The sequence below is a fragment of the Crocodylus siamensis genome, chromosome 12 (genome assembly GCF_052110815.1).
Source record: "Crocodylus siamensis isolate JL-2025a chromosome 12, ASM5211081v1, whole genome shotgun sequence".
NCBI lineage: Eukaryota > Metazoa > Chordata > Crocodylia > Crocodylidae > Crocodylus > Crocodylus siamensis.
In genome coordinates, this window is record NC_143406.1 from 39,111,072 (window position 1) to 39,132,139 (window position 21,068).

Below are 21,068 nucleotides of genomic sequence, written 5' to 3' on the forward strand. Positions count from 1 at the left end.
ACTGGCTCTAAATTTTGCTCGTCCATGTGTAATGTTAGTACTTAATAACAATATGGTAACTTTCAGTGTTTCACTCTTGCTTGGGGCATAAGCTAGTACTGTCTTGTCCTATAAACTCTTCCACATGCTGCTTTTTAATTGTGACCAGGTCCTTCTGCCTGTGGTTGTGGCTCACATATGGGTAACTGTTTTGCTATCCTCCCAATCCCTTTCAGTAAGATACTTTAAAGTGCATTACTGGTGACCATTTCTTCATCTGTTTTCTGGTATCTACCTCCCCTTATTGAGGCAATATAGATTTATTACCTACGCTTCCTCCTTTGGAAATGCAGTTCTGCAACATGAGTGGGTGGAGACATTGAACACCAGTCTGTGTATATTGTGGAAACATAATATGAAGACAAAGTCAGTCAAGTTAGTTTCTAATATAGACGGAGCCATTACATTCTGTCTTGTTATTTTAAAACTGCTGGTTTAATGAAGAAGAGAGGAAATGTTTCCACACTGCTACTCCATGCAGAATTTTAGAATTCCACACTTAACACTAGTAATATAAGAAGAAAATGTGGTTAGTTAAATCTCCAGTTTGCATACATCAGGATTAAGCACGTTCTTCTTTGATCCATGCTGCCATGAATTGTTTTTTTTAGAGCTGGACATCAGCAGTGTCATTTTTATTATGCAGCTGTGAACTTAAAAAAAAAAAAAAAAATGCACAGCCTTTTCTGCATAATTGCTTTGTAGAAGCATCTCTTCAGAAGTAGCTGAATTTTATTGCAGTTGCTTTACTTCTTTGCAGTTCTTAGAAGGAGCCACAATAGAAGTAGATCAAATTCACACACACATGAGACCGTTGCTTATGATGTTGGGAGATTATCGAAGCCTGACATTAAATGTTGTGAACCGTCTGACTTCCGTCACACGCCTTTTTCCAAACTCTTTTAATGACAAATTCTGTGACCAGATGATGGTAAGTCCCATTAATGGTTTTTACTATTTTTGGTAAGAAAATTTATTTGAACTGAATTTGTTTCATCTGACATCCATACAATTCAAAAGTTGAAGAAAGCCGAATTGTGAATTTAATGAATAGATTTACATAAGAGGTTTCCATGCTTTACTAATTGTCAATGTTAATTTACGTTATTAAATGTTTGCGTGATTAGAATTTGAAAACCATACTCTTACTGAACTTGGGGGGTGGAGGGCTGGGACTTTCATCTAGTGAAGTTAAACTTGGTTATACTCCTGGGACAAATTTCTTCATCTAAACATGGGCTGTCAGGATACATGCTTGTTTTCCTTTTGTAGTTTGATAAACATTGCCTGGGCAGGTTGGTGCATCTTTTGAATGCTAAAATGATAGTGCTGTAGTCTTCCTTCTTTTATTTGAATTTCATAATGCAAAAGGAAAGCCTTTGTCACTTTACCACTGGCTCTTGTCCGTTAAAACGTGAACAGATAATTTGACCAGGTATGAACCAGTAGCGTGTGTATAGGGATGTATGAGGGTATCCAGCTTCAGATGCCAATTTAGAGGGGGCCTCTTTGTGTCTGGGACTTAAATGGCTTTCCATCGGTCCTCATACACTTTTAATTTCTTGAAAATATGGTGGAAAAGGACTTGCAGCTTTCTTTGAAGATCAAGAAATTTGGGTTCTTTTGGATTAAATGGTGAAACTTGCTCCACAGTTGAGGGTCCACGTGGGGAATGAATAGGCAACCATTATAGGTTTTCCACTCTCTTTAGAAAAAACTTCTATGGCCTGCTGCCTTTTTAAAACCTAAATGTTCTTAATGATCTTGAGGTGAAGCATAATAGCACCTTGGTTTTGAAATGACAACCATGGATATCTGTTCCATGGTCTGCATTCAGGGGGGTAAAAAAAGACTGCAGCTTTCAAATCAAGCATAGATTGATTAAAACTCTTCTGGCTGTAGTTACCAAGGCATTTTAGAAGCAGTTGAATGTCTTTCAAAACACACCTGGAGCAAACTGTTGGGTTGCAAGTAACAAGCTCACGTCCCCAGTCAACAGAGCTAAAATAAATGCAACCAATTTATTTATTTTTCAGTTTGTTCCTTCAAACTATAAGCAATTTCAGCTTCAGCTTCATCTGGTGTAAATCTTGCTGTGACCGGTATTGTTGCTTTGTTTAAGTGGAACTGTAAAATTAGGGTAACAGTGCTACTGTTTAATTTCTTTGCAGCAACACCTGCGTAAGTGGATGGAAGTGGTAGTTATTACACATAAAGGAGGACAGAGGAGTGATGGAAATGTAAGTGAATGGTTCCTTTTATGGAGGAGGGAAAAGCTGAAGTAAATCGTACAAAGCATTGGGAAATGCAGAATTTATTCACTTGTAGATATTACTAAAATTAGTTGCACGCTGATGGGTTTTTATGACAAAGCAACATAAAATTATTGAATATTCATGAGAACGTCAGACTTTGTCCAGGAAACTGCTTACCCAGTGTGAGTGACAGCTTATGCCCTAAATCTGCAAACGGGTTGGGTGAGCATACTGTTGCTTGTTTTAGGGGACTGCCAGATTAATGTTCTCCCTTCGTGGAATGGATTACAAAATAAGATGGTTGCATCATCCCTGTTATAATATATTATAGCAGCTCTGAGCCTTTTGGATAGGGCAGGATATAAACCTAATAATAAATAAATAAAACAAAGATCACACCATAATCTCAAACGAGACAATCTTATTAATTATTCAATTTAGGTTTTATAGTCATTTGTGGAATATGTTGGATGTTCATGTTGCATTTTGTCACACAAATTTATATTACATACAACATTTCTCTCCATCTTCAGTACAATTTCTGATTTAAAAAAAATTCATAGTTAAGCTGGCTCTCTTATGATAAGTAATAGTGAGATTTTTGTGAGCAGTTTTGATCAGTTTCCTTGCATACTGCAAATCAAAGAGCTTAAAGACAAAAGAGTACTATAGTTGTAGGCACTTCTTTTATTAGGGTGAAGATTTGTTGCAATCCAAATTAGGAAAGAATTCTTTTAGTTTTCAAATTGGGCTGGATGACTTTATTTCAAGAAATCAGAATGGTGACTTTCTTACAGTTTTCTCTTACCTTTTCTTGTCCTTTCAAAAAAGAACTTACAATCTAAGTTTGGTTATCATTACTTAAATGGCACTAGATATTTAGTACTGAAACTGGTTTTATCTTCATGCTTGCATTAAGATTTAGAAGTGGCTACTGTGCAAGCATGTTGAGCAAATACTGCTATTTTATCAGCTGCAGCACAGTACTATGCAAGAGGCAAGGATGTCTTAGGGTGATATCTTTTATCAGATAGTTATTCTTTTATTTATGTATATTCTTTTATATACATAAAAAAAGAATGTGTGCGTGTGTATTCTTTTATAAGTGTGTAACTAATTCTACAATATATGCATTAGAATTCTCTTTACTGTGATGTACCTGGCTCGTTCTGATCAGACCTGTTGAAGAATGCCTTGCATTTGAAAGTTCGTCTAGCTCTATCTCCATCATACAGTTGGTCCAATTAAAGATATCACCCTAAGCAATCCTTCTCTCTCACCTAGTTTCTGGACCATCATAAATACAGCATCACTCTTACAGTACAGTATTATAGACTTATTTTTGGGATCCATTTCTCCCGTCCTCTCCCCTCAAATCCAGTATACATAGATAAGACTCAAATGTTATTGTGTGGCCTTTTAGTCAACAGTAGGGCATGGCTGCAAGCAGGTCTTTGTCTAGTTGTCCCCAGGTGTTAGAGGTTGCACGCTTAATTCTTTTGCTTTTAAATGTTTCCTGTCAGAACCATGTTTCTTTGTTACTTGTTTTTTTTTAATTTTTTAAAATCGAGTCTTCTAAAGATTGTCTTAAAATGGAAGGGTAGAGAAAGCAACCTCCCCCACCATCTAACCAATTGTTGAATTGCAATGAAAACATATTTTAAACTATGTGTGTTCTTTGCACTAGGTGAATATATTGTGATTATTTTTGGCTACACACGTGATATACTCTCACATAACTATTTCCAAAGGTTTAAAAAAAATACAAATATTGGTCAGCTGAAATAAAAGCATTTTGACACAATGATATTATAACAGTTTACATAACAGATGACATTTATGTAACCATAAAGTGCAATGGGTTTTGGCTTTTTTTGCTTTTAATCTTCTGAGAGAGACTGTGGTGTGGCCACTTGGCTAACTGGCTGTGCTTAACGTTTAATCCTTTTTTTCTCAGTAGGGGTGGGAGGACTCTGGAAGCTCACTGGTTCAAATTAAAAATAGTTTTCTAGACTGGGTCTTTAAGTAAACTGACTGTTAGTAACTAGATTCAGGAGATTATGACCTCAGTGGAGTTTGAGAAGAAAAGAACCAGGTAACCCATTTATTACTTAGGGGGAAAAATAAAAGGATAGTTTGAGGACACTATATTACAGTTAAAACAAATGAATAAAACCTTTTCCCCTTGTCTAGTGAGTGATGGAAAGGAGAGAATTTAGGATATGTCATTTTTGAACACCCTTATTTTGATCCAGGTTTTGTCGTACAGATCTCGGAGCTAAACCGAATAACTGGCGAGGCGCTAACCTGTTTACTTCCTGTTAAAACACGATTGCAGAGTTCTCCAAAGCCGCGTGTTTTCGACAAAACAAACTCTAATTCCAAACCAACCCAAAACATTAAAAAGCATCTTTTTTTTTAAAAATTTGAGTTCCATTTAAATAGTAAGTGTTTTCAAGTTGGACCTGAAATCAGAGATTCACAGCACAAACTCTCCTGCAGACTACTTATAAGCTACTTTTCAAATTAGGCATGTGTGTAGACAGGCAGACTTGTGGGCCATGTATTGGGTATATCTGCCTTACTGGAATACTGGATTCCTTACCTACATCACGTAAAACGGGTCTTTTTATAACCTATCTCCCTGATCACTTACCTGTTAAAACAACACTTCTAGTTGGAATGCAACTATTTATTCTTCCAGTGCTAGCTATAGCTATAGCTATATATATATAATATTCTTAAACACTAGTCTTCTCTAGCGTTTCCAAATGAAATCTTTCCCCTTCATCAGCAATGCTGCTCATGTGAAAAGTTGCATTGAGGAGAGGTGGGAAGCTGGAGTCCATTCGAGGGACTTTTGTAGGTTGTTACAAAGTGCTGAAGGTTTTTGTTGTCTATGTTGGCCATACTTGTGTGTGTACATATTCCAATATTGTTTCTGCTGTCTTGTTCACCCTGAATATTTTTACTGTGTACAAGATTATGGGACGTTATGTGTAAATGATGTACAAATAGCAAAAAAGATGCTTTTCCTCCCCATCCTCAGGAGAGCATTTCAGAGTGCGGGAGATGTTCGTTGTCTCCATTCTGTCAGTTTGAGGTGAGAACATAACCCTATTCAAGTCAGTTTCTGACTGCAATCTGAAGAAGAGCCTATACTTTTTTTTTACATTTTTTGTGTTTTCTTTTTGTTTTTGTTTTGTTTTTCATGCTGTAATTTTTGTTTTGGTTCAGCCTGCCGTGGAAGGGGTAGAGGTGAGCCATTCAGTGGAGGCACCAGGAGGTTCTTTGTTGTTGTGTTTGGTTTTTTGCTGTGACTTGTTAGTTGTATTGTTCTGTAATGGGCAGAGTGCATTGTGCCTTTGAGTGCAGTGCTGTGAATTGTCCTATGTTTGTCTGTGGCAGAGTTGTTTAAGTAACCTTGCTGTGAAGGATGTTAAGCATGTTTGTACTAGGAAGCTTGGAGCAGGATTTTAAGTGTTTTTTCCCAAAGGTACTAATATTTCAGTGGCTCTTATTGGGCCCCAGTCCTGCAGTCTGATCTTCCCAAGTGGCCACGGGAGGCTTGTCTGTGCAGATCGGATCACAGGACTGGGGATGAATGCTTTGAATTTTAAATTCAGTTTAGGAAACACAGCCCACCAGATAGTATCCCACTATAGATATGGTGTATAGTGCAGGTTAGAAATTGATTTCTATTCAGTGATTTAAAATAAAAAAAAATCCAATTTGATAGAATATATACTTTGTTGCCCTAGGAAAATAAACTTTAATCTATACAGTGAAAAAAAGGTAAAATTGCTTATACCTTGGGAGTGAATATTTGGTGGGGAGCAGAGCTGAATTATACAATGTGCAATGATTATTGCTGGGAGGGAGATGTCCATCTAATTTACTGTTGTGGGATGCATTTGGAAAATTAGTTTTGAGCAGAATGTTTGGATTTCAAAGTTTGAGCCACTCGGCATTGTGACACTCATAACTTCTGTCATCACCATTATCATTACACACAGCCTAGTGTTTAACACAGAAACATCCCTACTAAAACATTTATGTTGAAACGGGGGTGGATATTCCCCAGAACAGATTTTTTTTTCATGTGTTGGGGTAAGTAGTTGCTGTTTATATGTTAACTCTGCTTTTGTTTGCCACTTATGCTAATATTTATAGAGAGAAAAGTAGTTTTTGGTAGGATCTGTAATAATATGTTCATATCATTAGGTAGCAAGTGTTAGTTTACTCTGATTCTATTTTTCTTTATCTGTAGGAAATGAAGATTTGTTCAGCAATCATTAACTTATTTCATCTAATCCCGGCTGCTCCTCAAACTTTGGTAAAACCTTTGCTGGAAGTTGTGATGAAAACGGAACGGGCTATGTTGATTGAGGTAAGTGGCGTTTAATTGTGCTTTATTGTTTTACAGTCAGTTCATTGTACATGTATCTTGAATTGTTCCAGTCACCCCTGTAGGATTGTTTACTATACAATATTGATTTTTTTGAAAATTTATTTTTTTTATTTTTAAAAGGTGCACTATTTCATTGTTTGTAAGCGCTAATAAATTCTTGGGATGGGCATCCTAAATACTTTACATGGGTGTAAGTTCTACAATAAGTGTTAATTTTTACTAGGTATTGGAAGACAACTGGACAAATTGAATAAAGAAACATTTTAATGGAAACTTTATTTTTAATCTCTCAGGCTGGTAGTCCATTCAGGGAACCACTGATAAAATTTCTGACACGTCATCCATCCCAAACTGTTGAGCTGTTTATGATGGAAGCAACTTTAAATGATCCACAGTGGAGCAGGATGTTCATGGTAACCTTTGCAGAGGAATGTCACCTTTTAAGTGTAACAAGTCAGAAATTATTGATATGGCACTTAACCATGTATTGTTTCCATTTCCTTTCCAATATGATCATCTCTTCTTGTATTATTTTAACCTATTCATTAATGTAGTTGTTTAGCCTTCAGGGCTGTTGATTTGGCACTGTTTATGACCATTAAGTCAATACACAAAATTTGGTACTACTGAAGTCATGTAGAGAGGTGTGCTTAGAGCTGCAGAGAGAAGATGTGCTTTAGCATTTTTTTTTTTTTAAATGCACTTCTAAAATGATTTTTTAAAACCCCTTTTTCTAGAGTTTTCTAAAACACAAAGATGCAAAACCTTTAAGAGATGTCCTGGCAAGTAATCCAAACCGATTTATCACTCTCTTGTTACCTGGTGGTACCCAAGCAGCTGTTAGACCTGGCTCTCCAAGTACTACCACAATGCGTCTTGATCTTCAGTTTCAGGCTATTAAGGTATTTATTGATTTGTTTTTCAGATACGCGTGGTTCACAGGTGGGCAAAATATGACCTGCAGGCCAGATCCGGCCCGCCAGGGGATTTCATCTGGCCCATGGGCACCTATCAATTAATTGTACCCCTCTCAGCCCACAAACTTCACTCCCACCCTCATGTATGGGAGGGTCCTGGCCCCAACCCTGGCCAGCATGCATAGCTTCCAGGCAGGGCTGCTGCCACCAGGAAACTTGCTCGGTTTCCCCAGTGTCCAGCAGCTCCTTCTTGTGTCCCTGCTGCAGTGCTTGGCCTGGGCATTCGGTAGGGAAGCTGCATAAGGGTGGGAACCCAGAGCGTGGGGCTCGGGCTGGTGGGAGTGCGGAGCTTGGGCTCTCATCCAGCAGGATGGGAAGAGCGTAGAGCCCAGGTTGGCCTGGTCCATTGCACGCGGCTTCCCATTGCTCCATATGAAGCTCCTGGGGCATGCGTGTCACTGGGGGGAAGTCCTGCACAATGAAGCTGGCTTCCTTCCCTGCTTGCAGGACTCTGTGGAAAGTGGCAGGGAGCCCTGCTTCCTGGCAGAGTCCAGGAAACTGAGCAGGGCCAGGCCGCCAGCTCTGTCACATGGGGCTCCCCTCGGTGGCGTGCAAGTCTTGGGAGCTGCACATGAGATATGGGGAGCCCTGCACGATAGAGGTGGGCTGACCTGACTCTGCTCCTTGCTGCCACGTGCAGCTCTGGGAACTGGCTGGAACTGTGCGCTACTGGGCGGCTGCACCTGCACAGGCCATGAGTACCCCGAGGGCCTGCTACTGCTGCCACTGCCAAGTGTGTGGCTTGTGGGGGAGGGGGAGGGTTCCTCCCCCCCAAACCCTACACACCCACACCCTGCCACAACCCCTCATACACATACACATACCAACGCCCCACAACATACTCTACACATCCCCACACCCTGCCCAAAGCCCCCCCACACATGCACACACCCCACCATACATGCACCCACACACAATATACAAGAGTAAGACTTTATTTTTGAGCTGTTAAGTAATCATCTCTATATATACTATGCAAACGCACGCAAATCATGGCAAGAATATTTTTTAAAATACGATTAATATATGTTGTAGTAGATGTTTGACTTTTAGTATATGATTTGGTTTTTTCCTTGTTCCAAGATGGCAACCGCCCCCTCCCCCAGGAGTACTTTCAGGGGCAAGGGGAGGAGCTTGGCAAAGGTCAGGGGTTAGGGACAGGGTTTCCAGTAGGGTGGCCATCATAGAGGACATTCCATTTTTCTGTTACTCTGTCCTCTATTGATATGAAACCTAATGCCATTAAAAACCATACAGGTGTCTGGTTTTTGTATCAATAGAGAACAGAAGACACCCAAACTGTCCTCTATGATGGCCACCCTAGTTTCCAGTCCCAAGGGGGTGACCAGAGGGCAAGGTACCTGTCAATATGCAGGGCTACTGTTGAAGGATGTTGGCTATACATGCAAAGAAGCATGCATTCACTTGTTCTTTAATGTTTTTTAGCTCCAATAAAAGCTTAAAAATATAAACCATTTCTGTCCATATTTGTTAGCATTATCTTAGGGGATGAGAAGGAAGAAAATGTCAAATTAACTGCCTTTTTATTTATTTATTTTTTAAGGCAGGTAAGATGCAAGCAATAACCTGGCAGGAAAAGAGGATTTTTTTTTTTTTTTTTAAAGTTTAGATGGATGAAATGACTTTTCTGCTTGTGATTTATTAGCATGATACTGCCAGAGCTGAAGAAGGATGTTCAAAATAAATATTACTGGAGCTGGAAACAAAAAAGAAAAATGAATGCATGTGAGAATTTTCCATGGACTTTGAGTCTGGTAGAATCTTGGTTAGACCAAACCTAAGTGCCTTCCTCTGCATCAGGATTGCTGCTATCTACTTTACATTTGTTGTTTGTATGTTTTGTCTTGTTTGTGTTTTTGACAGATCATAAGTATTATAGTTAAAAATGATGAGTGTTGGTTAGCAAATCAGCACTCCTTAGTGAATCAGCTAAAACGTGTGTGGGTAAGCGAAGCTTTTCAAGAGAGACATCGTAAGGAGAACATGGCCGCAACGAACTGGAAAGAACCTAAACTGCTGGCATACTGCTTATTGAATTATTGCAAGTAGGTGGAACTAACATTTTATTCCTAATTGATCAATTCGACGGTTTCCACATTTGTTAATACCCTTTACTTGATGTTCCAAAATAAAACTACAGGATAATGCTTTGTGGCATATGAGGTTGTAAAGTATGAATATAAAATAGTATAATGCTGCCTTCAGCACTGAAACCACATGTTCCACCTACAGTGTTCTTCTGACTGTGAATATTTAAACCAAAAGTGAATCCTTCATCAGTCTGACAGAATAACTGGTAGAAGTTTCTTACGAAAAGCTTTTAATTTATGTTTGTTCTTACAGAAGGAATTATGGTGATATAGAATTGCTCTTCCAGCTGCTTCGGGCTTTTACAGGTCGTTTTCTTTGCAATATGACATTCTTAAAGGAGTACATGGAAGACGAGATCCCCAAAAACTACAGTATTGCTCAGAAAAGAGCTCTTTTCTTCCGGTTTGTAGACTTCAGTGACCCAAACTTTGGAGATGAGCTCAAAGCCAAGGTAAGTAAAGCCATTAAATTAAAGTGGGCTGGTATTTAGGTTTAATTTTCTTTCTGGGAACCAGGGCAACAAAACTTGCTTACTTAAATGTCAATGAGTTCAATAATTGGTAGAGCCATTTATGTGAAAATACCAAACAAGGAAGAGTAATAATAGGTAGAGTCAGCAATTCATCTTGCTTTCAACGCTGAATATTTCTTAGTCTCTCTTCTCTAGGTGACAGACTTTCTTGTCTTTTGGGGGGTGGGGTGCAGGGAATAAATTCACATACATCTGCCTTAAATCTTTTATCTGCAGCCTCTATAACTATAAGAACTGGAGAACTCTGAGAGTCTGTAACTGCATTATATTGCTTGTTACTAGTTGGAAATAAACTCAAATTTTAACATTATTAATTTAGCCTCCTGATTTATAGGTGCTGCAGCATATCCTGAATCCTGCTTTCTTGTACAGTTTTGAAAAGGCAGAAGGAGAACTGCTTTTGGGACCACCCAACCCAGAAGGAGACAATCCGGAAAGTATCACCAGTGTTTTTATAACAAAGGTATCATGCCTTGTTTGTAGTAAAGCATTTGAAAGTAAAAATTGATGTATTGTACCCCACACGGCCATTGGCATGTCTATCCTTATCTGAATTATCATTGCTATTTCAATCTAGGGCCTTCTACAAGTATAAATGATCAATTATTTTGAATTGCATAATGGTCCCAGAGGGAAATGCAGCAGGAGCTTGAATGAGTCTAGCAAAACTTAATTTACTGGTGATGTTCAGATCCTGCTAACATATATCTTCAGAAATAAGATTCATTATTGTAATCTGCTTCATCACCTACTTTGAGCAGCGGTTTTACAGAGACATTGAAATTCAATCACAGGACTTACATGTGCTTAGCAGTAGTCAGCAAATATAAAATGGGGATTGATGAAGGTGAGCATTTTAGGGCTGGATCTTCAGAAGTGCTCAGTTTCCTCTCCCATTTTGGCAATGACTCATCGAGGTGAGCTTGTATGAAAGTCTTACTCAATTGTTGGTGCTGTCCAGTCTAGGAAACATAACTATAAATAGACGTGCTGTGTAAGTAAAGGTAATTTGCCCAAGAGATTAAAAGCTGGATGGGTGTTACATAGACATGAGCACTTTTCAGCAAAATGGGCTAATAGGTGGTGACAGATCGCTAAAATTTCTCTGGGTTGTGCATAAATAAAGTTATGTCAGGAACGTGTTTTCTCACAGGCTTTGACCTGTGTATGGTTTTTACATCTAATACATGTAGGACTTATGGCAATATTTCACTGGTTTGGTTTTTTTTCTTCCTCTTCTTTCCCCACCTTCATGGTCCTGGGATTAGGTGCTTGACCCAGAAAAGCAAGCAGACATGCTGGATTCGCTCAGAATTTATCTCCTGCAGTTTGCGACACTTCTTGTTGAACACGCCCCACATCACATTCATGACAATAATAAGAACCGCAACAGCAAGCTACGGCGCCTGATGACCTTTGCCTGGCCTTGTCTTCTGTCTAAGGCGTGTGTGGACCCAGCATGCAAATACAGTGGGCATTTGCTTTTAGCACACATCATAGCAAAATTTGCAATACATAAGAAGATAGTGCTGCAGGTATTTTCTACATATTTGCATTTAAAAAAAATTAAAGTTATGCCGATTTAACTACTTATCTATGGTGTGTGTGTGCTTTTTGGTCCTTTATTTTATAATCCTGCATCTGTAATGGAGGGTAGAAGTGTACAGAAGTAATAACTAAAACCCCAAATACAGAAAAACTCAGTCAGGGCATAAGTGCCAAAGAAGTAGTCAGAGAAGATGCTGCCTTGAGCAGGGGGTGGACTAAATGACCTTGTGAGGTCCCCTCCAGTCCTGTTTCTCTATGATCCTAAGACCAAGACCACCTGGGTGGTGTTTGTACAAAGAGAGGGACCCACAATAGACTGTGTTGAGAGGAGTTTGTGAGGTAGGACAGTCACCTGCTGGCCCTAAGAAATGAGAGCCTTTTGCAGAAGGGACTGGTTCGTAGTGCTAGAGGCAACACAGATCAGAGAATGAAAACAGTTTAATTTTAGAGGAGTAACTTTCAGGGGCAGAAATTAGAGTGGTGTCATGGAGCCAATTGAAGCCAATTCAAGATTTGTGCTTGTAGATGGCAGAGTCAAACAGCACAGTGATGGGGAAATAGAGATTGGGCACTAAAAAACCACCAGATTAAATGTAAAAGTTTCTTAAAGTGAAGAGTCAGCAACTTTATTTCAAGAAACTGAGTTTGAGACAGGCAGGGATAACCGTCAAGGGATTCTTAGGAGAGAGAATATAGTAAAATTTAGCATTGGTCATTAAGAAAGAAGAGAAGCAGGGAGAGAAGAGATTGTTCTAATCCCTACAAGTGAAGCTAATTGCTGTATAAATACCTGTCCAAGTTAAGTCTTAAAACGCGCAGTGTTGTTTACACTGGACTTCTTGTTAAAATGTAGTTTATTTCTTTTAATTGCTTTATTTTTGGCGAATTTGTTCAGCTTTCTAAAAAGATTTATTTTCTTTTAAGGTTTTTCATAGTCTCTTAAAAGCTCATGCAATGGAGGCTCGAGCTATTGTCAGACAGGCAATGGCTATTCTAACTCCAGCAGTGCCTGCCCGGATGGAGGATGGACATCAGATGCTGACTCACTGGACACGAAAAATCATTGTAGAAGAGGGTCATACTGTTCCACAGTTGGTCCATATTTTGCATTTAATAGTGCAGCATTTTAAGGTATGTATACACTTACCAGCTGAAGAATTGAGCTTAACTCATAAGAGTTTAGAAGAGTGAATAAAAACGAGTGAGATCCAAATTATATAGGTGAGAATCGGTTTCTAAAGGCATCTGCATTCTATGCATGTGTATGAACTCACAGCTATTGAAAGCTGAAACAAGTACAGAAATATTACCTGTACAGGTTTTGAAATGCCACTATGCTATCTTGTTCATTTACATTGCTTTGTCCTGCTTTCTGCTCACGCATCTTCTGGAATTGCCTTTTTTATTAGTCAAAGCCTCCTTGGCAAATACTTTCCAGTTTAAGGAAAAAAAATCTCCCCCTAAAGATCAAATTGGCATTTCAGGCATTTGTAACTTCAGCAAAAGGTCAGCCAAATAAACTTTAAGAACTGGCTTGTACAGGATAGAAAATGTGTAAATGGGAAGCCAACTGAAGAGTTAGTAAAACAGTTGAATGCAAGCATGAAGTTTGGAGTGATTTTGTTCCAATGTGGAACACTTGATAGATAGTCCTGTTAACCTGGATTGCCTATGGGTCAGGGTCAGTGAATTGTTATTTCTCAAAATTGAAATGCCTGAATTAGCTTTTAAGATGTGTTTGATGAAAGTTTTAAACTGAAAGAGCATGCTTTGTCACTCTGATTACTAGGACTTGGTTAAAATACTGTCTTTCTTTGATATAATTTCCTTAAGCTGTTACTGTAATTGATTGTTGCAAAAATGTAAAACTCTATAAATTTATCACTTTGTTAGTTTCTCAAATAATAGGCTAAAATGGTACACAGTAGAGCTAAGACGATAATCTGTAGACCACAGTGTACTGCATGATCATAATAAGAATTGAGGACTCTTTCAATAAGCATTATTGTAGCTTTAAAAATTCCCCGCTACTAGAGCTGCTCTGAGCCTTTTGGTTGGGGTGGGATATAAATCAAATAAATGCTTCCCTTTTCTTCCAGTGAAACCCTTTGATAATTCCTGGTTTTGCTTATTTGATACCATGTAACCTATAGGACTGATTTATATTCTGACATGATGATATTATCTATTGAGCCAACTAGGAAATGCCCAAAGAACTTCACTCTTGGGAAGTTTTTTACAAAGTGTATATTCGTGCTGAATTTCAGTGCCTCCCTTATTTTCATTTTAACTTGGCAATTTACCTCTTTAAAAATAACACAGTGCCTACTTGGACAGGGTTCTTTGGGTAAATCTGATATCTTTTATTAGACCAACTGAGTTAGTTGAAACAATTCTTCTTTTCAAGCTTTCGGGTATAAATATCCTTCGTCAGGCTGAGGAAGCTTCTGCAGTTGGTCTGTACTCTTTCCGCCCTCCAAGAACTTGAACACTTGACCTCTGGAAATCAGATCCTTTTAAAGTCTCTGTAGCCAAACTCAGTAGTTGGTATGAAAATCTTGGTCAAAAATTCTTTTCAAGTACCAGTTTCTTTTCTCAGTTACAAAATGCTGAGCATCAGACAGGTTTGGCAGCTACTTCTATCATCATAGCTTTTTCCTTGCAAGGTTTATAGCTAGTGTATGTATAACATAATTTTGAAACTATTTCCATAGGTTTATTACCCAGTGAGACATCATTTGGTACAGCATATGGTTAGTGCCATGCAGAGGTTGGGCTTCACTCCCAGTGTTACCATTGAACAAAGAAAATTGGCTGTGGACCTTGCCGAAGTTGTTATCAAGTGGGAATTGCAGAGAATTAAAGATCAGCAGGTAGGAGGGTTAACCTTTTTTGTGAACATAGATCTCGCACCATATTCATATATATGTATTTTTTGATGTGAATGTTACTGATATTTCAGCCAGACTCGGATATGGATTCAGGTGGAGCTGGTGAAGGAGCAAGTTCTGCCTCCTCTGCTGTTAAGAGAGGGCTGTCTGTTGATTCTAGCCAGGAGGTGAAGAGATTCAGAACCGCTACTGGGGCAATAAGTGCGGTAAGAAATATACAGTTTTTTTTCATTTTATAACGTGTTGTTTGGGGTCTTACAGTTGTTAAGCAATATCTGTTTTCACTTTGCTGCATAATTTTATAGACCTCTATTAACCTAATATATATTCATGTTTGAATTGCAGACACATTTTTAAACTTGATTTTTGTATACTGTTGTCTTCAGTTTTTTTTAACTTGTTTATACAGGTATTTGGGCGTAGTCAGTCCCTGCCAGGAGCCGATGCACTTCTTTCCAAGCCAATTGACAAGCAGCATACAGATACAGTGGTCAACTTCTTGATTAGAATTGCTTGCCAGGTACTCCATAGGTCTACAATGCATGCATCAGTGCATCATTGCAAGCAGTACAGGAAATGTTTTTCATAATAGTGTTTTCCATCTAGTATAAACATACGTTAACAATATTACAAATTTTGAAATTAATAAGAATGTTGCGTTATATTCTTATACTAATTATTAACATTTCTGAAAAGTGGGCTGGAAATGCCTTGGGGCATCCAAAAATCATTGGCCATTTTTTTTTTTTTTTTTAAATGTTAGTCTGGAACTTTTGCTGGGGCTTCCTTGAATTTTTATTTAAAGGCTCCCATTTTGTTAAACAGGCATTGGATAAGTCTCTTGGTGTAAAACAACATTGTGCAAACTTGTAGTGTCTTTTTTGACTTTGTTAAATGTCTCATCTTTGTACCTGTACTCAGACTTCTTTATAGTCGGTGAGACGCATTCAGTTCCAAAGATCTCTTCAGAAAGTGACTTTATTTCTGAGGTGTATTAAAAACTTGTTTCAGTAATGACAGCTTTTAGTTAGGGCTGTGCGAAACGGGCTCTATTTGTTTGGGATTCAGCCTGAATCGGGGACAGTGATTCGACTCGTTTATCCGGATCACTGTCCCTGATTTGATTTGGCCAAAGCTGAAGAGTTGATGCTGATTCAGTGAATAAGCGATTTGGTCACAGGCACAGCTTTAAAAGTTTTTTTTCTTCATACCTTGAGGTAGTAGGCATGGCTCATGATTGCTGCTAGGGTGCATGGAGCGTCCCACAGTAGCATTGGGGGGGGGCGCTCTCCAGTGCTCGGCAGCAAACCTGGAAGTGGACCGGAAGTGCTTCCGGGTCTGCCGGGGAGTGTGATGAGATTGAATTATTCATATTATTTACTGTGAAATCTTTTGTTGAGCTTTATCATTAGTTTATATTTAAAATATTTTTAACCTGTTATCCCTTTGATAAATCTTCCAGTAATTGGTTAACAGCTTAAAAACCAGCTTTCTTGTAGACATAGTACCATGTAACTCTGCTGATGCAATTACTTTAGTTGAGCCTTTCCAGAAATGAGGAATGATATAATTACATATGATGTTTAATAAATTAATAACCCAGGTACAAATAGTTATGATTTTTGGATTTTGATCATTTGCTAGGTAAATGACAATTCAAACACTGCTGGATCTGCTGGAGAGCTGCTCTCTCGACGTTGTGTTAACCTCCTGAAGACAGCGTTACGACCAGACATGTGGCCAAAATCAGAACTCAAACTGCAGTGGTTTGATAAGCTGTTAATGACTGTGGTATGTTACATTCTAGCTTTGTATAGTTTTAAGGTTCAGTAAAATGAGATAATTGAATTCTTCCCTTTAATAAGGCATTGAAGGTGTCTTCAGCATTTTACCTTCTCTTAATTAGCTTCTATCACAAGTATTCATTCATTTTACTTACAGTATGCAAATTGTAGTTCTAAATTACATGTTTCCTTAGTGACATAGTGTAGCTATAGAGAATTTGAAATAAAGCGTGAGTCCATTTTAATCATCTCTTCAGTCTGCCCATTACCTGAAAAATCCAGAACTAATGGAATTTAATTTACAGTTTTTGATTAATTATTCTTGTCTTTGTAGTTGACTTTTACCCAAATTCTCACGTCAACAGTTGAGATAGTAAGCACATGTTAGTCATTATCTAAATACTAATTACTATTAGTACCAAATATTTTTATGTTGAATATTTATAATGTTGCTAGTATTCAGTACTAGTGTAATTGTAACTTGTTCTCAGAGACGCTCCTTGTTGCAGTATATAATGCAAATATTGCATGTGAAATTGACAGAAACACATTAAGGAAACAAGACTCTGAAAATCTGTTTGTACTCTGTCAAGATCTGTTAGTTTGGATAAATTCTCTGAAGATTCCATAGGCAGGAGCTGAGTGTGACTTTCTGCATGTGCTTCTCTTGGCTTCTGCGGCTGATGTGAACCAGATCTGGGCAGAGAGATTGTGCTCCTTTGTTCTTCTTCTTTGTTCTGCTGACGTCCAGGCAACAGGTAGAAAGAGCAGTAGTTGCCTGACTGCGAATGAAAGGCAAGCCAGTGTGGCCTGGTAAACAGAAGGACTGGGAAGAAGACAGATGAAGAACCTGGAGAGGGGGAGAGCGGGGAGTTGGAGGGAAGCTAGGAAAGGAATTGAAGAGGGGCAAGTAGGAGACGCACCTGCATGTGTTAAAGAAGCCAGGAACGGGAGAGACTTTTAGTTTGCAGTACATGTCTCATAAGGTGAACAGGAATATAGTCCATTTTAATTTTTTCATTTCCTCTGTTATGAACAAATGGCTGTGAAAGCCAGCTAATAAAATAGAGGCCTGTCCTTTTGCTAGTGACTAAGCCATGTGGAGGATGACTAATATACTACTTCCATCAGTGACTTTGTTAGCCTAAATAATAGAGAACTGTTGTAGATCTAAATTTGAACTAGACCTGTGAAGAGAACCAAATTAGCTGCAGCAGATGCTACAATTGGAACAAAGGATCGGAAATAAGGGATTTGCTTTAGGAAAGAAATTGTTGAAAAACTCCAAGCTACCTAGATGACATGCCAGCCAAGGAAAGTATTCCTGGAGCTAAGCCTTCTGTTAGTGGAGAAGTCTGCAGAGCCCTGACATCAGAACTAGCCAACCAAGACAGCTTTACATGTGGGATTTGGTTTTTGAAACCATAATCTTTTCCTAGACTTGTTTTTGCTTTTGTGCATAGTTTGTGTGTAATAAACAACTTACATATGTGCCTATAAAACTTGTGTGGCTACCGGCAGATGGTTATATGATTGAGACTTAAGGAATTTTATTTCTGATCCCCAAAATTCTACTTTCTGCCCTGCTACATGTGCATGTCAGGATGCACAGTTTCAGGGATTGGGAATCAAATTCTTCAGATCCCAGTCATGCCACTGCTGAGGCTGGGAGCTGCCTGATCCCCAGCTGCCTGCATTGTGGCATTGGCTGTAGCATGGAACTTTTAGTGTGCATGTGGAGTTGGCGCTTTCCCTTTGCACAGGGGGCCAGGGACATTTAAAGCTCTGTACTGCAGGACAGGGGACTGTCCCAGGTCTTAAATTGACCAGGACCCAGGGCTGCCTTCATGACGAAGGGTTCCCACCCTGCTTGATCCTTGGTATTTGGCATGGGACAGCCATGTCCCAGACCTTAGGGCTTCCTGATGCTGATGATCAGCTAATTGTTGGTATTTGCAGCCCTGGGTCCAGGACAAGTGCCACGGTTCAATTTGAATGCAAATCAGCCACATTCAAAGATATTCTGCATTAAATACGGAATGTCTTTATGGCTGGTTTGCCATTTTATCCTGTCATAACTTCCTTGAACATGTGGTAAGCTACAATTTAGCGTGCAATTGAGATGACAGTTGCATGGTAAAGGTAGTATCTGCTAGGGACCTGTGTACACAAGTGCAGTTTGACACTTCAGTGTCTTAATGAATGGGAATGAAATAGTGTGTTTCAGCTCTGTACTTAATTTAATGTGGGTTGTAATTTACTTGTTGGATGACATGGTTTTTTCTGTATTTTGTTTGCAGAGGCTTGTATAAGTTCAGATTATTTGGTTTGAATGGTTGTTAATGTTCTCACTGCGTATATGATTATAATTTTAAAGCTTGAACGCTAGCATTGTATACTTAAGTGAAGTATGTAATGTAATGTATGGCATAATGACATGTAATGTGTTATTAGCATACCACAAGCTAGGTTATAGAGCATGGCATGTGAAGGCATTTTGCTTGGTGTGTGTGCCTTGGGGTGGATGGCAGGGAAGGGGCTGGAGCTGTGCTGCCACAGCAAAGATCGGGCCCATTGCAGTTCCCTTGCCGTCTGCCCCTGGCACACCAACATCTTACAAGTCAAGATTGCGGGTGTTCCTGGCAAAGGCATTGCTGACCCCTGGTTTAAAAAACAGCTGACTCTTCAGTGAATTTGTACTTATTTTCTTCAAATAACTGTACAACTTCACTAGTGGGAATTCCCATTTAATTCAGCATTCAGCTTTATTTTCCACACAGCATGAAACAGGCAGAATTGCTTAGCTATAATTCAGCACGCAAGTCACTTGCATCGTACAAAAGAAACACCGGAACATGCTCAGCCCTGTGTAAGGATTATTTCCCACCCCCTTTAGTTGATTTGAGTAATTCCAATGCCAGTATATTTACTGACTACAGGATTTGCCAGATGTCAAAGGCTGAGCAGAAACATTAAGACGAGGTTCCCTGATCTATCTGAAAGAAACGTAAGAAAGAGAGGCTTGTACTGGGGACTTCTGTATAGGAGGCAAGGGAAGAGCCAACATGCAGTATTCAGGGTACTGCTCCTGAGGGCTAAGCACCCACTTTACAGATAAATATATAAATTTAGAAGAACAATGGTGGTGGCAATAAAGCCGCTTTCTTGAACAGTTTTTAGAGGATCAAACCATTCCAAGTGTCTAGTCTCTGAACTGCTATTTCAACCCCTTTAAGCTCTAGAGAAGGAATTTTCTAATTTGCTATCCTTTGCAAATTTTTCTACTTTCTCATTTTTATCTTGTTTATCGTAGACAATTAGAATCCAGTAGTTAAGATGCCAACCCCTTCCCCCTGAGAGGGTAGGTTCATTTGGTACTTATCCCTTAGACCTGTAAAGTGCCTAGGGTAGAATATTGTAAACCACAAAATGTCTGGTTTGCTAAGGCCCTAGGTCATGACTGGCATCACGGTGCTACAGTAACGTGCAGTACGTGGGTAATGTTTTATCTCCTCCTTTCTAGTAGATCAAATCATACAGCCTCATTTATTAAAAGGGTGATGATGATTATCTTGTTGAATGAGAGAGTGGGCTTGCAGAATTTTTATTTGCTAGGATTTTTTAATTTAAAGTGTTCCTTTTCTCAGTTTAAAGTTCTCAGATTGCTAATAAGTCCTATTCTTAGGCCCATCAGAAAATTCTGGTATTCTCTTCACCACCTGCCTTAAAAGCAGGTAGGTAGCTCAATATCTTCACTAGTTTCTGCCTAGCCCAGGGGGAGGGCCATTTTTCTCTGCTGCTCCACAACCCGCTATAATGTTGAAATCTGGGGGGAAGAAAACAGATTTTGGGTACAGTAACGTCTGGATAAGCTGTCACTCCAAGAAAATTAGCAGTGATCCAGGACTGACTTGTCAGTAATTAGACACTTTTAATGTCCTGAGAATTTTGCATGCTGTATTGAGATGCAGCAGAAAATGAGTTTGGACAGTGTTGTAAAGAAAAAAGTATGTTACAAAATTGAGTGCAAGTTGTATGCATTCTTGCTCATTATGTGAGAATTATATGGTCCTACAGATGAATGTATAATATGCAGTTTCTTACTGGAAAAATTCAGAGTGCTTGCTGAGTAAGAATTGTATGATTATGGTGAAGGAAAATAATAATCTATAGATTTTTTTTTTTTGCTTTGCCCTCTTCTGCACTTGCTGCCAAAATAGAAGATAATTCCACAGAAATGAAATGGTTGATTGTCTTGTTGAGCCAAGAAAAGCTAAACGCATCCAGTGCTTTGCTGGCATCATCTGGCTAGACAGAGGCTTTTGGGGGTGGAGGTGGTCAGAGCACTAATGATCAGGAGCAGATGCCACTGTGATTTAGGATGCACGTACATTTGGAAATGACTAACCGTAGACATTGAATTAACCAAAGTATTTTCTGGACAAATTGGTAGGACTTTGAGGTGTAGCTGTGAGTGATGAGTTTCTCAGTTAGTAACAAGTAAATATTTATAACATCA

At 38.9% G+C, this 21,068-nt stretch overlaps 1 protein-coding gene across 2 annotated transcripts in view; it reads left to right on the forward strand.

Annotated features, from left to right (window-relative positions):
- The window catches only part of TRRAP (transformation/transcription domain associated protein), a 138,112-nt gene that overhangs the window by 46,971 nt on the left and 70,073 nt on the right, over nucleotides 1–21,068 (forward strand). For both annotated transcript variants that reach the window (XM_090023203.1, XM_090023204.1), the window contains exons 30-43: nucleotides 800–970; nucleotides 2,211–2,279; nucleotides 6,565–6,684; nucleotides 6,999–7,118; nucleotides 7,443–7,607; nucleotides 9,567–9,748; nucleotides 10,047–10,245; nucleotides 10,661–10,789; nucleotides 11,595–11,861; nucleotides 12,799–13,005; nucleotides 14,589–14,747; nucleotides 14,837–14,971; nucleotides 15,175–15,285; nucleotides 16,410–16,556. In XM_090023203.1, coding sequence (XP_089879329.1) covers nucleotides 800–970; nucleotides 2,211–2,279; nucleotides 6,565–6,684; nucleotides 6,999–7,118; nucleotides 7,443–7,607; nucleotides 9,567–9,748; nucleotides 10,047–10,245; nucleotides 10,661–10,789; nucleotides 11,595–11,861; nucleotides 12,799–13,005; nucleotides 14,589–14,747; nucleotides 14,837–14,971; nucleotides 15,175–15,285; nucleotides 16,410–16,556 — 2,181 coding nt within the window. The remainder of the gene's footprint in view (nucleotides 1–799; nucleotides 971–2,210; nucleotides 2,280–6,564; nucleotides 6,685–6,998; nucleotides 7,119–7,442; nucleotides 7,608–9,566; nucleotides 9,749–10,046; nucleotides 10,246–10,660; nucleotides 10,790–11,594; nucleotides 11,862–12,798; nucleotides 13,006–14,588; nucleotides 14,748–14,836; nucleotides 14,972–15,174; nucleotides 15,286–16,409; nucleotides 16,557–21,068) is intronic.